At 49.6% G+C, this 19,056-nt stretch overlaps 1 protein-coding gene across 4 annotated transcripts in view; it reads right to left on the bottom strand.

Moving 5' to 3' along the window:
* The window catches only part of LOC122382182 (sodium- and chloride-dependent glycine transporter 1-like), a 59,755-nt gene that overhangs the window by 12,982 nt on the left and 27,717 nt on the right, over window positions 1-19,056 (bottom strand). For all 4 annotated transcript variants that reach the window (XM_043367172.1, XM_043367190.1, XM_043367180.1 and 1 more), the window contains exon 5: window positions 2,569-2,725. In XM_043367172.1, the coding sequence (XP_043223107.1) occupies window positions 2,569-2,725 (157 nt within the window). The remainder of the gene's footprint in view (window positions 1-2,568; window positions 2,726-19,056) is intronic.

Below are 19,056 nucleotides of genomic sequence, written 5' to 3' on the forward strand. Positions count from 1 at the left end.
GCCTCATGTGCCGTCCGTTAGCGGGGAATGGATGTGGTAATGGCCGCTAGCTGCAGCCCTGACGTAACGAACGGACTATGGCACGCACACGGGACCGCCCACGGCACGAAGACACGCGGTATATAGGGTCTTGGACACGCGGTAATTGATGGCCAGTCCGCCCCGACACAGGACTCGGAAATGTGCGGGGCATTCTCAGAACGCCTGCTACACATACATACCATACCGGCCGAGTGTTAGCAATGCAGCCCGACCTCGGAAAGGACTGAGGGCGATAGTGGTACACGAGAATGGTTTATCTGTGAAAGGCTTGCGTCGATCGCCATAGGGTGTCCACTGATCAATAGCAATCACTTAGTCGTCACGGAAAGGCGTTTGCGGGCAGGTAGCCGTTCGTCAGAGTCTCGGCAGAAGAACAACGACCTTCGGTCAAGGCCCGATGAAGCGACACATTGCACAATGCACATTACAAGGAAACACACTTTAATCACTAATCAGCCCACGTAACTGAACAAAAAGACCCCAGGCCGACGTTCAAAAATGTGTTAGCTTGTGAGGACATTAAGCTCGCGACTTCAGGAGCAGGAACGCCTCAGCGAGACAGAACGGCCTAAAAAATGTAGGCTGTCGTGCCACAGAGGTGAAATGTGAGTGACAATGACAAAACTCCTCTGAAAAATGCATATGAGGTTTCGTGCAGTATCCTGTGTTGCTATGATTTATGGAGTTATGAGGTGACTGATAGAAGAAACCTCTTTGATTCCGGCACGACTGATATTTACCAGTATAGCGCCTTTTGGGGCGACTAACGGAGCGAGCGAGGGGGTGAGTCTTGCACGTGCGAAATTTCGAGGGGCTACCTCCAACTGACTTGTGCACGGCACCCTACTGACCGGTTTCTAGCGATGTGCCAAATTTGAGCACAATCGGCCCAGCCGTTCTCGAGATCTGGGAGCGGCACCCTGCACGTGCGCACGTGCAAAATGGGTCCCAACTGACTTGTGCACGGCACCCTACGAACTGGTCCCTAGCCGTGTACCAAATTTGAGCGCCATCGGTCCAGCCGTTCTCGAGATCTGGAAACGACCCCTGCACGTGCGCACGTGCAGCAGCACCCCAACTCTGGCACATGGATATGCAGTGCCTAGTGGGTGCCTACCTACATGCCAAATTTCAGCGCAATCGGCCAAGTAATTACCGAGATATTGCAACAATTACAAAACTGACACCTCTTCGTTTTGCACGTGGCACGTGCATAAGGGGTCACCCACATGCATCGGGAATAGTCCAATACTTGGTAGAAGGAATGAAGCTACCCTACAAAAATTACCGCGTGTAAATCGGTCAAGTGGTTGCTGAGATATAAGCCTCGCAAAAGCGTCCGCACGGCCGGCCGGCCGCTCATATTCAGAAATTTCCGTTAATCTAAGGAAAGACTCCGCTCGCTTCGCTCGCTCCGTAATGAAAATTAACCCAAAACATTTAAAGACCAGCTAACAGTCTAGATCATGGCGGCTTGATAAAAGACTTTTCCATTACCGAATGCTTAAAGTCAAATATTTATCACTATGATAAGCATCAGAGCTTGCATCTTTTGTTCCTCTAGTTCAACATTTGATTTATGAATTAGAATCACATCACTATTCCAATTCAGTTGCCTCTTTTCCCACCGTAGCTTCTAGCAGCCGAGTGGCGGCGCCCCTCAATGACCCCACATGTCTCCCGGAGTTGGCTCAGGACCGTCTGTCAAGCCCGGGACCGGGCCGGGCGGCGCCAGCCGCCGGAGACCTATCCGTGACTGGGCCTGACACAGTACGGATCACACGCGACGGCAGAGAGTCACCGCCGGATAGCACGACCTCAGTCGCAGGCCCCAACCTATCACAGCAGCAGCTCCGGCGTCACCTACACACCAATCACCCGTTCAGCAGGACGTCTGACGGCGCCCGGGGCTCTCCGTCACCACCCATCGATCTCACACCGCCGCCCACAGCTCCGTCCCAGCACCACGCCATAGCGCTGACGGCTCACGCGGCGCACCGTCCATGTGCCAGAGTTATTGCTGCGCTGGGCGCTCCGCCGTTCAATACCGCCCAGCAGCGCAGCAGACCGGCGCCGCCCACCGCCTCTCTGAGAGAGCCGGTCGCATGGCGGCGGGACATTTCCCCCGCTTCCTCAGGAGGCCCGGTGGGACCAGGATGGACGCCATCTCCCGGCTGGATGGAGATTGGTACAGCGGCGGTCGGCGGCGGACGACAGCCAGCAGATGAGACGCTGCATTGTGCATAGGAATTACACCAGAGAGAAAGGCTCACCGCGTCTAGCAGCGACAATGGAAGCTGTGCAGCTAACTTATACCAAACCCGTCAGCCGAAATTTTGTAGACACTTTTCACATCGACTTCCTTCTTATCGTGTGAACATACGAACAAATGTCACGCATTTAATGAATGCAAGTGAAATGCGGGAGCGGGAGGTCCATCTTTCCTCTCACCCATCACCTCCCATGACACATCTCTTATATCCCTTATATTTATTACATCACTCTTATCTCTCGTGCATTACTCACTGGAAGAACTCGTCGGCGGGCATGCGTCGGCTGGAGGCGGTGGCGTTCAGCGCCGCCCACGTGGTGTTGTCCACCTGATCGCGGAAGATGCAGGCGCCCGTGGCGTTCAGCAGTCCGTTCAGCAGCGTGCAGTTCTTGGCGTCGAACCGACGACACGCTGCAACACGGGTCAACAGGTCAGTGCGCTGGGGAGCTCGTCAGAGGTCAACGGACCGGCTGGCAAAGGTTTCAGGTCAAGGTTCCCTCACACAGACCCGTGTGCCGGGATTGGACTGCCAATAATCTGTCGGTCGCAGCTTTGTAGGTCATCAAGGAAATCACATCAGACTTGTGGTATAACATCGTTGAACTTCAAACTGAGAACCTAGCAAAAGCCTGGCGACTTTCTGTCGGTCTGTAACTAAAACATAAATAAAACATTACCGTCTGCATCAATATGTGAGAAATTCTTTTCATGTTAGTTATGCGATGCAATAATTGCGCAGCGTCTGGGGTCAGTGTCTGGCCGTTGGCGTAACAGTTCAAGAACCCTGGCATGCATAACCTGCTATTATTCAAGTTGGCATGTTTTACGATCAAACAATGCGGTGCGACATTTATCGATGTCTGGCTGGCGGCCCGCTGTGTTATTCTGTTTGGCCCGGTTGGCGTCTTTGGCAGTATCGGAAGCACCCCAACAGCAGCCAACGGGTGGCTGGGCGCCGCCCAGAGTGACGTCAGTTTCCAGGAGTTGGACGAAGCCGACAGCCCCGATGGCGGCGCCGGCGCCGGCGGCGGCGGCGGCGTGGTTGGCGGCCGTACCCAGAAGGCATTTCCGAGCCAGGCGGCACAGTAAAACAAAACACTGCGGCACTTACTTGCATGCCACCGACCGACATGGAACTTTCCATTGGTGTTGTTTCACCCGTGTATAAATGAACGTCTTTACAGGCGGCTACTGAGCGACACCCAGAGAAAGTAACCAACATGAATGATTTGGGATTTTACACGTGTTTCGAAGTCTTACTTTACTACATACAAAGAGGCCAACATAAGACTATACATCGTGATTTGTGAGCGGCCTCTTCCGAGTTCTGACCTCTGATGGCTTTGAGGGCCAGGGCCGGCGGTCAGAAGAGCCGTCAATGCGGCCGCCGTCGCCGGCTCGGTTCGCGGAGGTCGTCTATATTCGGCCGACTATTGTCTCTGACGGACCCCGCCGTCACCGAAATGCCGACCGGTCAGTGGGACCCATCGGTCCCCACAGGACCGTCAGCCGACCGACCAGAGCCGGAGTGATCAATTAGGTCCTCGCTGGACTGCCGGCGGTCCATCGGCGCGGACCAAGTGCTGTTGGCACTGGCAGCCTCCGTCAGTCCATGTGCCACCAAAACCTTGGTGCTGCTCCGAATTATTATCGCTGCACACAAGATATTAATAAAAATGCATAACTGCCCCTGCCAGTGCTTCTGTTTGTTTAATGTTTTATATTATCTAAAAACGTATCCCTATTCATGTCGCTTTTTCGAACTCGCTGTAACTCTTACCGTAAGTTATTTGTCACTGCCAAAATTGTCACACATTTGCTTGTAAATTGTATGCTTTTACAAACGTGCAAGTCGAACAGTGCAGCAAGCACGTCTCCATTGGCATCGAGTGATAATAAAAACCTTCATTAGAACCATTGTGGCCGTTGAGCCTCCATGAAGTACCGCTATTTGGCGCCGCCCAGCCGGGCCCGGAGGGTGTGTTTTTCTGGCGGAATCGCTGGCAGAGCGTACTGTGTGGGATCAGTTGCCAAAGAATGCTGCTGGGGCGTACACGGCAGCGTCAGGCGCGAGACGACACTAACAAAACCGGACACTGCAGACACCCCCGCTGCGCCATGGACTCGGGCAGACCAGCTTGGTGTTACATAAGTAACGTACTACGTAGTTGCAGAGCAGAGGATACAGTACAGCCAGCGGAATGCTATCATCTAGGTTAATTTTAAAAGAACTATAGTCCATTTTTTTCAAAAGGCTCATGGCCCGAAGTATTATTTTGGAGTTGGCACGTGCGAGACGCTAGAAAATAACGCAAGCTGAGATGAATTTATCCATAGAGATCTTATATACATAGAGATGACATGCACTTAAAATCGTGGCGATTCAGTGGGTCTTTTTAAGCAACTTATTTTCAGCAAGTAGCGTGCTAATATGGCTGAGGCATTGTTAGTCTGAAGAAATTATTACGGAGCGAGCGAAGCAAGCGTAGTCTTTCGTAGATTAACGGAAATTTCTGAGTATGAGCGGCCGGCCGGCCGTGGTTACGCTTTTGCGAGGCTTATATCTCAGCAACCACTTGACCAATTTGCATTCGATGATTTTTCTAGGGTAGCTTCATTCCTTCTACCAAGTATTGGACTATTCTCGATGCATGTGGGTGACCGCTTATGCACGTGCCACGTGCAAAACGAAGAGGTGTCAGTTTTGCAATTGTTGCAATATCTTGGTAACTACTTGGCCGATTGCGCTGAAAGTTGGTATGTAGGTAGGCACCCACTAGGCAATACATATCGATGTGCCACAGTTGGGGTGCTGCTGCACGTGCGCACGTGCAGGGGTCGATTCCAGATCTCGAGAACGGCTGAACCGATTGTGCTGAAATTTGGTACATGGTTAGGGACCAGTTAGTAGGGTGCCGTGCAAAAGTCAGTTGTGACCCATTTTGCACGTGTGCACGTGCAGGGTGCCGCTTCCAGATCTCGAGAACGGCTAGGCCGATTTCGCTCAAATTTGGCACATCGCTAGGGACCGGTTAGTAGGGTGCAGTGCACAAGTTAGTTGGAGGTGTCCCTGGCAAATTCGCTTGTCCAAGGCCCACCCTCTCGCTCGCTCCGTTGGTCGCCCCAAAAGGCGTTTTACTGGTTAAAAATATTGCTGTTCTTTCCTGGCTGATTTCATTCCTGAGGTAAGCAATGAAATTTGTAGCATGATTTCATTTTGTGTTTTTATTGTATTCCTTAAAAGCTCGCCTAAAAACATTCTCTCTCATTCAGGCTCTCATCAACCCGGCAGGCGGTGGACCTCCCGGCCACCTTCCGCGCGGTGGGGGGGGGGGGGCATTTTTTTGCCCCCTCCCGTTTCTCCGAAACTACTGGACGGATCCGTAACATTCAAACGAAGTTCGATAGCCCTGTCAAATTTGTCGACGGAACTCCAATTTCATTGACCTCGGGGTCACCGATGACGTCACAGGTCAGGTCAAAGATAAAATCTTTCGCGTACGTTAAAAATAGGGCGTACGTTGCCTAGTATATATGTTGCTATTAGAGGTCACTGATAATACCATGTCAGGTCACAGGTCAGGTCACCAAGGGTCAGCACATGAACCAACTTTACTATTTACTAGGGTTGTGCGATGCATGTTTTATGGCCCCCCTGGCCCTGACATGGTCCCCCCCAAAAAAGGTTACAGGTCTAAGGTCATTTGGGTCAGGTTCATGGAATTTTCAGGGTAGGTTCCTTGAGATTTGGTCAAGTTTGGCGCTTTCGGTCAACCGTCGTGAAAACGGCTGTTCTGAACCTTTCTGAGCACGGTGCAAGCTCAAATATACATATGTTGCATGTTCCCATTCAATGATACATTAACCCTTGCCGGACCTATTGGTTTTCTACATACGCTCCCGCCGGGGGGGGGGGGGGTTGGTTGGTACGATTTCCCTCGCCGTTTCGCCCCTGATGAAGCTAGAGCGTCGCGGAAAAAAACAAGTGTGTGCGCCGTTACAAGACGCAGGGACTGGTACCCGATTTTAAGGTCTCATGAGGTCAGGTCAAGTGACCAGGGGCCAGGGTTCAGTTTTTCATAACTTCGCAAAAAAAAAACGGTCGGAGAGCCGCGATTTTGGCATTATCGTGTTCGCCTCGCTCAGGCGCGTCGAATGGTATACTTTTTGTTCGGGTGAGGTCAACTTGAGGTGTTGACCTCGGGTCAAGGGCAGGTCAGCTCCCCCAGATCACGAAGCTGGTTGGAAGAGGTCATGTTATATATTACTCGAATCGGCAGGTCTTCCTGAGTTTATTGGTGGCTTTCCCGATTCGCTAACTCAATTTGATGGGGAGTTATTGATGAAAAACTCTAATGACCCAAGTATATAACTGCAATGAAAACCGTAAGCCTCATGCTAATTACGAGCGAGCGAGCGCAGCGAGCGAAGCGAAGTCTTTTCAATATAAGGGAAAAATCTCAGTATGAGCGGCCCGGCCCGGCCCGGCCTGTAACGCTTTTGAAAGGCTTATATCTCAGCAACCGCTGGACCGATTGCCCTGCGGTCTTTTTTGCTGGGTAGCCCCATCTCTTCTACCCCGTAATTGACTACTTTTGATACATCTCAGTGACCGTCGTGGCACGTGCCACGTGAAAAGTCAAGGGTGTTCAAGCAGTTTTGCAAAAGTAGTGATTTTGACAGGCCCATATCTCAGCAGCGGCTTGAGCGATTGTCTTGCGGTAATTTTTATAGGGTAGCTGCATCCCTTCTACCAAAGGTCGGATACTCTTGATCTATGTGAGTGACCCCCAGTGCACGTGCAAAATACAACAATAAGAGGTGTCAAATTTGTTCCCATTTCAATAACTCGGTAATTACTGGGGCGATTTCGCTGAAACTTGGCATACAGGTAGGCACCCACCAGGCAATGCATTCCCATGTGTTGCAGTTAGGGTGCTACTGCACGTGCGCACGTGCAGGGGGCGCTTCCAGATCTCGAGAACGGCTGGGCCGATTGCGCTCAAATTTGGTACACGGTTGGGGACCGGTTAGGAGGGTGCCGTGCAAAAGTCAGTTTGGACCCCGTTTGCACGTGCGCACGTGCAGAATGCCGCTTCCAGATCTCAGGAACGGCTGGGCCGATTGCGTTCAAATTTGGCACACCGCTAGCGACCGGTTAGAAGGGTGCTTTACACATGTCCGTTGGAAGTACCCTCTCGCCCTTCCGCACGTGCAGGGCTCACTATCTCGCTCGCTCGTCCTTCGCCCAAAAGGCGTTTTACTGGTAATTAGGGGAGATCCGTGTAAGACGCCCAGGGTCGGTAAGAGGCCCCATCGCTTTTTTTTACCAAACCAATAATGTTATTTATTTTTTAATGTTCTTGTAAAGCAGAAGCCCTCTTGAAACAACAACTCACGAAACCTGAGGTATCAGGTGCGTCGCAGCGACTTTTGGTAAGCCTGTTTCTGTTTTTGCCCCTTTACTTGCTAGATATATGCATCTTTATCACCCTTATATATCTGAAAAAAACAATGCATATCAAATGCAATCTTTTCTCATCGAAATTGTCACATGTTAGCTTCAGAATAGACCATGTTCTGGTGCGCTGCAAATGTCTCATAAACCATAAATATTGTGGACGTTAAAACACTGTATTTTTTTAAGAGGCCCTCCCTTCGAGGATGATAAAACGCCCCCCCGATAAAAAACGCCCCCGATGCTAAAACGCCTGCACCTGCGGCAGGCGTGGCATTCTTTTTTCAAGGAGTTTGTTTTTGTTTCTTTTTTCTGTTTCTTTTCTTAGAGGTTATAGGTACAATTTTCGTTGGTCATCAGCGTTTGGTTGTGCTAGTTTTCGCATTGTTCGAGCGCTTTGGAAGTGTTATTGGTTTCGATAACACCGTATTTGCTTAGCTTTTCGAAATAAAAGGCCTTGCAGCTGTGTTCTCAAAGCGTCTTTTACAAGTCGACTTGACTTTTAAAACGCCCGAGGGGGGGGGGCGTCTTACCATACCCATAGTGTAAGAGGCCCTTTTGCAACTTTTTCCAAAATGTTAAAGTTTACGGTTTGTGTACCCCCTAGATTCATTTTGAATGCAAATATGTATGGGAAAATGATGCATGCTCACAGCGCATGCACACGTTAGCGCTTAAATATTATCAGTTGTCTAAAAATAGTAACTGAGCTTAAGGGGGGGCCTCCTGCACCACTCTCCCCTATATTCAAAATAGGGCCAAGAAAATAAGACATGTTGGCCAAACTGACAAACTGACTTTTGTCAAACCGTCTTACGGTTTTCATTGCAGTTATATAGGTATGTAATCATGAGCCTCAAAACCGCGCTTTCTTTAATCAATGACCCAAGTGACCATAAATGACGCCACGCAATGTCAACAATGCAAAAGTGAAGCATCGGACCTTGCAAGGCGTGCAAGAAATCACGATTCCATGTGCTGGAGACAGTTTGAGATAGTTCTCGGCGCTAACATAGCAGTTTTTCATTTTTCCCCATTGACTTATACCTAATGGTGAGGTAACGTGGCAGATCTGACCTCATGTGATTTTTAGGGAAAATCCGAGATATATGTACAAGTTGTGAGACCTCTGGATGATACTACATCCTGTAAGTTTCATCTCCCTGTGAAAGTTCCTCTGGCACTGACGGCGTTGCGAAGTTGCGACATCTGAGGACTGTGCAGAGGTTCACTTATGACGTCACAGGTCAGTGACCTGACCTGACCTGAAAATGCGGTTGGTGTCACAAGATGCGGCTTGGATCAAAGGTCAGGTATGCCAAGTTTCAGCTCTCTATCGCCTTCGTGTTCGGAGCTATCGTGAAAAACCCTATAGGGAGGCGGCACCCGCCCCCCCCCCCCCCCGTCGGACGGCGAGGGTTAATGATACATGCAGTACCTGATACGAGCATAAGGTTAACCCGCGCCCTGCTGGGGGGGGGGTGTTTGAACACCCCCCTTGTGGTTTTTCGCGAATATCTCAAAAACGGCGGCGCGGAGCGCCGCCGTTTTTGGTATACCTTATCATACATCAATTCTACACATGTTGTGAAAATTTCAGACCAAGGTCATTCAAGGTCAGGTCACCAGGTCACTTGAAGTGACCTCACCTCATAAAAAGTTTCAATGCCTGTCGTAGCTACACCGAGTGACCGATCGCTTTGAAACTTTCAGCGATTGCTAAGAGCAATAGCATGTACAAAATGTATATCTCAGAATTTTGATATCGATGACCTAAGGTCAGGTCAATTTTGCGACCTCCCCATTATAAGTCAATGGGAGAAAATTGAAATGCGCCTCTTTTGGACGAAAGACATTATAAACACTCCCAAACACTGAATTACAAGTGGTTTAGACACACTGAACATGAAAATGGTGTCCGTGACCTCTGTTTATGCCCTGAGGCACAGATAACAGTAGTACTGGATTGGAAACAGAATATTGGCAGTTGCAGTAAGAGGCCGAATGTTTTTATGCGACGGCGCCAAAATGGGATTCTCGCGTGCGGCTGAATGGATAATTTGTGTGTTGTGTATTGCAAGAAATCGTCATTTTTGTGTTTTGTCGTTTACATTTAAAATCGAAGCTATATACCAATGTTACTTTCATTTGCTTAAAAATTAAAGTATTTCACTTTTAATTTGATCATTTAGAGGGCACAATGCGTGGTGTTTTCTTTTGAAAAATTGTGGTGCAAAGCCTTACATACGTATACCTAGGTACATCAACAATGGAGGAGGGGAATGAGCGGTAAAAAAGTGCCGTTCTGGCTACAACCCAACGACCCAAGAGGAATAAGAGATGTCTCACATGCCACCTATTCGCTTCTCTCACCGAAACATCTCTACGGGCTCAGTGGGTTGGCGCCATGGGTCACCGTGACCGGGCTGAGTGGGATCAGGACTATTCCGCTGTGTGTGAGCTGCATTTCAGAAAGGAAGATTTCGAAGATGATCGGTCATTTCGCACCGGCATGCAGAGACAGCGCCGTCGGCTCAAGAGCGGCGCAGTCCTGTCAGTATTAACCAGCGTGGATTACGCGATGCCCCCTGTGCACGAGCGGCCAGCGAAACCAGCCATGGCATCCGCACGCCACTCACACCAGAAGCAGGTTATGAAGGGCCAGACCGATGCGTTCTTCACGAATGACAATATCAGCTATCAGGTGGCAACTACAACTGGTCGAGTGTCCGACAGTTCCCGGAGAATGAGGCGGTACTCCAAAGTCGAATTAAGGGCCTCAGATGGTGGTCACTGGTCACGTTTCAGCCCCGCCGATGCCTCCGCCCGAATGGCACCATCACAGCAGGAGTGACAGCAGGATGGTGCTCTTGTCATCCAGGAGCTAGTGGCCGCGGTGGCGAAATCCACTGAAATGGAGGACCTGGATGACAGCGCCAAGGCCTCCCTGGGACACAGTTCCGGCGCCTTGGCACGCTCGGCCACCAGGCGTGACAAGTAACGTTGCCTCCGCCAGCGTGCTGATCTATCATGGGGCTACGCCGCTGGAGGTACGACTGGAGAAAGACGAGGAAGACATCGACCTCACCGTGAGGATCTGCCATATTTGGAGGCAACTGCCGAAGACGGAAGCTAACAGGAACCAGCTGCTGGTCTGCGATCAACCAAGAAGTAACGCAGAAGTGACGAAGATAGTCGTAAAACGGGATGTCGAACTGACCGGAACTCGTTTGCAATCATAGCCACGACGTCCTTAGGAGCCTCCTTCCAGAGATGTATGCGACGGTTTTCAATCTATTTGCTGGAAAGTGTGGAAACATGGCAACTGATAAGTGAGGCAGACACTCAAGACAGTGCTGTCTATCGAAAGTCAGGAAGCAGACACCCCAGCCACTGGTGCAACCCGATCGAGGAGCGACAAGAGGCCAAAGTTCAGCAGGGTCAAGAAGATGTAAGGCGGGGAAGTAAGGTCGCTGATGAAATTGGGAGGGCAGGCGAAGCGAAGTGACACTTGAAGGGGTGTTTTGTGACGTTGGTTTGAATTGTGACGTTTGGATGGCTCGTTGTGACAGGACTGGTGTCGATGTGCATGTAAATAAAGAGAGCAAACTCCCATGTAAAAGTGCTTTTTGTGGATGAGAGTGAGGAATCATTATAATCAAATCAATGGCATACGTTCCCTCACTACGGTGAGGAAAGTGCAGCAACGTTTAGTAAAATAAGTTGCCATTATGCAAAAATGCAACAATAAACACGAGCACGGCTAGATTGCTTCTTTATAAGTTTCATTCACATAAACCAATATTTTTTTTTTTTGTTGCCTGTGAGAGGAGATATCGAAGTCTAGGCACGAAATATTCGGTTCTGTTTTCGCTGTTTTCGGCCTCTTACTGCAGCCACCGGAATCCTGTTTCCAATCCAGTACTACTGTTATCTGTGCCTGAGGTCATCTTAGGTCACGAATGGTATCTAACAGTTTTTCGCAAATAACTTTTGATAGAGGCATGCTAGAGCGATGAAAACGCCTTAGATGTGTTCAGCTCGACGATACGGATCGACTGATATGCAACATGACCCTTTCCGGTCAGGTCATGACCTTGACCTGAGGTCAAATTTTCAAGTTGACCTTTCAAGGTCAAGTTATAGTTCATTCGATGCGTCTTGACGAGAGGAACACGATGCCGGTAAAAGTAAGCTCGTACAAGGCTTGGGTCAAAGGTTATTGCAGAAAAACTGTTTCCGAAAAAATCGGTTATTTTTGCAGTTTTTGCCCCCTGCAGGCAAAACCGTTGACGTTAGGTCAAATCTGAGAGAATTACTCAGAAAGGGCGGTAATAGGGCTATCGAATGCGCTTTTCCGCGGCGCTCTAGCTCTATTGGTTCCCGAGTTATGCGTTGGCTTCTTGGAAATTGTCGACATTCGACCTGGAAATCGGCGAAATTTTGCCTTCAATGACCTCTGGTGACCTGACCTTTGACCTGACCAAAAAATTGAACGAAGTGATTTCCTCATTATTTTTGACGCTCTTTCGAACGCCGCCTTCCGCGTATCGCTACGTGGCCCAGGAGCCGAGTTAGAAGGGGGGGGGTGTTCAAGCACCCCCCCCCCCCAGCAGGGCGTGGAAATCCAGGACCCCCAGCCGGGCGCGGGTTAAAACATACCTAATTTCATTTCAATTATAACGCTCGAAAGCGTCACAGCTAGACAAAAAAGAAAAACTGTACTTAAAAATAAGCGGATGTGAACACAATCTCCTTGACCGAATCCTTACAAAATGCAAGTCACGGGCCATGGCACCCCAGAAAACCTTGCTTAAAAAGACCCACTGAATCGCCACGAAATCAAGTGCTTTAACATAGGCGTGTCATCTCTATGTATATAAGATCTCTATGAATTTATCGGCCATTTTTGAAAGATAAGCACAGTGCAACGGAGCAAGTTGTTCAATTTAGCTTTTAAATCGTGTAACATTGCAGAATGTTAGAAAATTCATAGATTCGAGCCATTCTGTTGATTTTGCATGCAAATTTAACGTCACTCCTGTAGTGACCTTGATTCCACAGCCAGCCCATCATTTGAGAAATAGCAAGCGGCAACTCTTTAAACATTCAAGACAGAATCTGTCGGGGGCCGGAATTCTGAACGGCAAGCTCATGGAAAACATGTCATTGTTAGCTGATGAAGCTGGTGACGTTCCATATTGTTGTCTTACATGAGTTACATTGTGTTCTCGCATGCTGCCTACAAACTTCAGTCGTCTTTTTTATACGTCTTTCCAGATTTAGTTGGCGCATACCCGACTTCTTCCCAATGCAGAAATCGATCGATCAGCATTGTAATAGATCGGCAGATATGCTGGCTCATGTTTCTTTTTGTACTCAACAGAAATAAATCTAAAACGTCAATCCGTGTGTTACTTTTGTATAAAACAGGTCATCCACGTGATCATTTTAATCATTTGTTTAGTGCCTATGGCTAGAACCCCGTGTGGAAGCATTTTCGATTCACAGTTCCTCATTATGAGTCGTATGTCTATACTTTTTTTCCCAAACTATCGCAAGTCAGAGACCAGCCGACCGAGCCGACCAGTCTGATTTCGAAACGTGCCAAGCCGGTGTTCGTTGATTTCTGTAAAAACCATCACTTTGCACGTGACAATTCTAAAATCGATTTTCGGGCCGTGCGCCTTTTGAAAAAAAATGGACTATAGTTTCCAACCGACAACACCTACCAATGATGATGCCAAAGGACATGCCCCCGACTCAGGGCTGGTCCTACTACCCCACTACGCGGGGGTGGCCTTGCGGCCGGTTCCGTTGGGCGTTGACCAGCTCGTTTGGCAGCCACAGCCCATTACCGGCCGGGAATCCGTCAACTCCAGCCGTCATCTCCCGGCCGACACATACCGAGAAAGGTCGAGCCAGCTAATGACGTCAGGGTCAGGGGGCGTTCCCGTGTCAACAGCGGGCTGCTGCGCGATTTGGCGCCAACCAGCGCACCCGGTCAGGGGTCGACTGTGACCTGTCCAGTGTCCAGGCCCGCCCCGGCCCCTGGAGACCGACCCATGCCGCCCATTACTGCTGGCGTGGGCACAGTGGAGTGCTGACAGAGCGCATGGCGTCGCAGAACGTCACAACACCTCACGTCATCAGCGTGTCGCCGCGCGGAGACACCGGACTGGACAGTCCCTGGAACTAGCCGCAGGCAGCGCCAGATGCCCGCATCTGTGTGTGCTAGCCTGTCTGGAGTCGGGGATCGAACGAAGTCGGGATGATTAGGAAACGTCGGGCCACGGGTGGGCTGACGACAGTAGCGATTCGTGACAGCGGCGGATTTTCAATTGACTGATGGGTTGAAAAAGAAACGCTAAGATGCCTCCGCTGTCAGTACGAGAAACAAACGCTCGTAATAAGGTTAAAACCATAGAAAAACGCCGCTTCCGGCTCAGGAAATGCTCTAAAAAAACGAGCCGGTAACGATCCATCGCATCGATCGAAGTGACACTGTACCAACTGACCCAGTCTCCGAACTGCGACCCGACACTGTCTAAAAGCCGGAAACAGGGCTCCCCTGCCAACCAAAACTTCTGGTTGACGCCCTCAGTTGGCTAGTGCACCAGGATGTAACGCAAAGTTGATATGTCACACTGTAAGCACGATCACGCTCAAAACAGTACACGCTTGAGCTGGAAGAGCTGACGGCCTGAGCTGAAATATAATTTCTGAGCTTTCCCTGGCGCTATTAAAAAAGAAGATGAGCCTCAGATGGGGACCTCTGCCAGCACTGTTATCCATATCCTTCATTTGCTTGTAGCGGAATCTATTATATCGCAGCTTATGGTCAGATCCCGCTGCTTTGGTAAAATGTAGGTGGGACTATTTATTATTTATATACACTGTGGGTGGGACAACTGGACTATTTTGAAACTGACTTTTCAATAGACGAACAGCGGCTCCATCGGCACAATGCAATGTAGAGGTGGCAAAAGATGAAAATTTTGGGAACCAGACTCGAACCAGACCCGGCTGGACATTTCTGGAACCAGTCGGACCCGGTCTTAGTCATGGAATCGGAACCAGTTGGACCCGTTCCCCAAAAGTCAATTAATACAAACTACTTGTAGGTATCATTAGTTGCATCATGTAAAACAGCCTATTTCCAATTGGGAATACTCATGAGCTACTGTGTGCAAAGAAACATTCACTTAATTCACTTCATGTCTTGCAATAATGTGTAGTGTGCAAGATGTATAGTTTATGGTAGTGTAACAGCTGGAAGCTGTAACATTTTTTCCGTACATCAAAAAAAGACATCTCTCACACTCTATACGTAAGGACGATCGCACTGTCTGCCGCGGCGCTGAGCCGGCGTGGGGAGGGGGTCGACCAAACGATCCCCGACTCGTCGGCCGGTCACCATTAAGCGAAGATCAAAGGCTCGCCGAAGGGTGGAGTACAAACACACCCATCCGGGCCGGCGCAGTGGCCGCCGACAAACGAAACGCAGCCGGAACCACCTGCTCCCGGTGCTGGACCAGCCTCCCGACGCCTGGCGCCACGCACATCCTGCCGACGCAGCTGACAGGAAGGTGAGAGGATGTCGTTGCGGTCAGCCGTCCGGCACAGGCAGGGACCGACATCCGGCGAAAATCGAGTGTGAAAACGTCATCCGGCAGGAGACAGCTGAGACGGATGAGCCGAGCAAGTGAGGATGACGTCACGTTCCGGCGGAATGGAGGAGGAGGGCGACGGTCTCGACTCCGGATGCGAGACGGGATGTCGCCAATTTTCTGCCCCGGTCAGCGAGGCCCGGCGACGCCCGGAACCTCCGGCCCGGAAATCACAGGAGAACAAAAACTCAATGCAGAAGAAGAAGGGGACGAGACAGACCCGGGACGGATCACCGGAGGTCGACCACCAGAGACAGAACGCCTCGGGACTCGGCGCGGGACACCCCCCCCGCCCGGCTTCGGCCGGAGCGGCCTCTCTGCTGATCGGATCATCACTGCACCGGACCTCAGCTGGAGTGGACAGCAATCATCAAACACTGTCAAGTGAGTCATCTCATCTGTCCGCCCCATCAAGACTGCCTCCCGTCATGGACAATTCACCTCCCATTTACCCATCGGATGTCTCTGATCTGGATTACAAATGCCACTCCCTGAGGTCTAACTTGAGCCACCATTAGGAGGGTAATGGGTTAACACCGTGCAGGGGAGGGCGGTAGGATGGTCTCGCGCGCTCCATATTGCGTCCCGGCCGGGCAGACCGCGGTACGACCTGTTTGTAAGGGAGGGCAGATGGTCATTACATTCCGCTCCCGACCGAGTAGCGCGGCAGTGGTGCGTCTGTTTGTAAAGACGGGGAGGGGTGTGAATGGGTCCGACTAGTCCGGCATTACCAATGGGGTGGGGAGAGGGTTAGCGCGACAGCCGGGGCGGGTCAGTAATGGTCAGTGTAGGCTAATGGCTCACCATTACATTGGTATTGGGGGAGCGCTATCCGTCGGCCATCGCGCGCGCGGTCTGGCAGCAGTGAGGTGGGGGATTCAATGTATGAGGGGAGGGGAATAGGTCAGGTGGTGTCATTTTTGGGGCGCTGGTCACTATTGACGCGTCAAACTACGTCAGATGACGTCATGACGGTTCAATTCGCGATGGTTTGTAATTAAGTTCTCTGCAGTTAGGGCGTTGGGATTAGATTTAAGGCTAAGTTGGCATTGGCGAGCTGACAACCGATCGTGGTACACCGGTTGAAAATGACCAGCATTGTATCGTCCGTTTGTAAATATAGCGTGAAAATTCAATAATCTGTCTGGGAAAGAAGGGAGGGTTACTTCAGATATGTTGCTGATTCGGATTCACAGAGACCGCTAACGTAATTATCTTTAAGTTGTCACGTCGACCACACGACCTTACGCCGGCATAACATCACAGACTCACCGGGACTGCACCGCGGCGATCTGATCGCGAATCAACGGAAATGCAATGATCACTCCTCACCATGCGACCATCACAGATCCCTTTTTTTTTTGTTCGAAGCTAGTAGGTCAACATAAGCCGTTTCATAATCTAACTAGTTTGAACTCGGTAGGCCAGCGTATCAATCCATTGTCAATCTAGTGTTAATCCCAAGTCTGTCAATCGATTCTCAATTCTTACAAGTGCTGTTCGAGATAAATCGACGGTCAGCGTAGGATCGCCACATTCCTGGGACAGATTCACCATTTGGATAAGGTTTGATACGAAGGCGGCCCAAGAAGTCGTAACGTGTTCAGTTACATTCGGATAAGGAGAGTAAACATAAACATCAAACATTATTCTGCTCCTTCGGCAGCTCAGCGCCAGAACAAGAACGCTGGGGGTCTGAATCGCCTTCCGGGTTGTTATTAAATCAGCATTGAGTCGTTTCGTGATTCGCGTTCATATAACCGATACAAATCTGAATCACCATTTCAATCGTTATAAATTTATCGCTGTTCGTAACCTGTCAATCAATCCCCCTTTCTCTCCTAGCATCATCAGTACCTAACTGATATTGATGCCAGCTCCCCCTTCGAGGTATATCAAAGATTAACGTGGAAATGTCACGGTTGTTAAATTGATGCATCATTTGAGACAATTACACATAAACATCAAGCGAGTTACCGTTCAATGTGATGTGACTATGTCAAAATGTCACCCCGCTTGTACACATCTAGAGTTTGTTACGGAGGGAAGCGAGAAATTATCACCGCCCATTAATCACCATTCAGGTATGATAAGGACCGTTTTGTTCAGATCGGATTACTGAATAGTCTGCAGACCCCAATTAATTGACAGGAACCACGTAACGTGCACGGTCACACCACGCATTATGCCGCCGGCAGCATTTGCCTACACTTCCAGCCCACTCAAGTTAGTTAACACAGGGATTGTGAACGTGACCACGCCCACCCGTTCCTTGAAGTAATTTGTGATTAATTTTGGGAGTATGTTGGGCCCCGTGAGTTTTACTAAAAACTGAGCGATTGTAGTCCGCGCGAAATGAAAATGTATGACCTTTGACCTTAAACATGACCTTAAACAATTAACAGATCAATTGACGCACCAACGGTAGCACCACTAGCGCCACCTACAAGATCCATTTGCCTTCGGTACAAACTCCGAAAGCGCTCAGATGCAGCTGACAGTACTAGCAGTGCCGCCTAGCGTGAAATAGACCAAGCTGGTTCCCTAAACTGCCGCAAGAGGTCCCTCTTGTCGGCACGCAATTGCGTGTGACTGACTGAAATGAGTGGGTGAGTGAGAGAGCAAATGTGAATGATCAGAGTGAGCGAGAGAGAGAGAGAGAGAGAGAGAGAGAGAGAGAGAGAGAGAGAGAGAGAGAGAGAGAGAGAGAGGGGGAGGAGGAGGATGTCGAAGCAAAACGTTTTAATTCAGTCTTTACAAAGATCGACCCCATAAATGAAAGCTTTTGGTACGAATTAGATGCGTGGCACTCTACTGCCACCTAGCCCGTATAACCTACAACTACATCCACTAGGCGGCGCCAAAAGCGTCGGTGAGTCAGAATGATCGCCGGTCAGGCGTGGAACAAGGTCATGTCACCGCTAAGCTCATAATTACCAGCATTTTAAATGGTTATCACCTAACTCTCTGCGTTGGCTTAAATCACAGATATCGTATAGATTCGATGAAATATCTTTTGTTTAAAGAACTCAGACCAACAGCAAACCCAAGGTCTGAGTTTCAACTTCGTTTCAACATCTAACAAATGAGGAAATCAAACAAGATAGCTTTTGATCACCGGGCACATTCTCAAAGGAATTAGCATTTAGAGATCATTGCATGTAATTACGTTCAATTTGTCGAACCCCTTCAAGTCCTTTCAAGTAAGGCGTGATAACTCATTTAACCAGCAGGCAACGTGACCGTCATGTTAATATAACCCAGATAAGGCCAACGGCAAAGACAGTGAATCTCACGAGCACAACCCGGTCCCTCGCCGCTGGATCGGAAAGAGCGCTGGTCAGCGGCCCTCAGCTGCACCGCGAACAATGCACCAATATGGACCTGCTGAGAGAAACAAATTATCTGTTAAGACAGCTGGACGAACCCTTCTTTCAACGATTGACCCACGATGACCTCAGTAGAAAAGACGGACAAATTTGCGGGTGGTCAAAAAAGGGGAGAATAGACAGCAGCCACATATGATCAAAAATTTAGAAAATTTTGGTGAACAACTCTACGGTCTGATTCTGGGAGAAACTGGTTACCTTTGTCAGTCGAAACCAAACTGTACA

This window comes from Amphibalanus amphitrite, unplaced genomic scaffold, assembly GCF_019059575.1.
Source record: "Amphibalanus amphitrite isolate SeventyFive unplaced genomic scaffold, NRLGWU_Aamphi_draft 000011F_arrow, whole genome shotgun sequence".
Taxonomy (NCBI): Eukaryota; Metazoa; Arthropoda; class Thecostraca; order Balanomorpha; family Balanidae; genus Amphibalanus; species Amphibalanus amphitrite.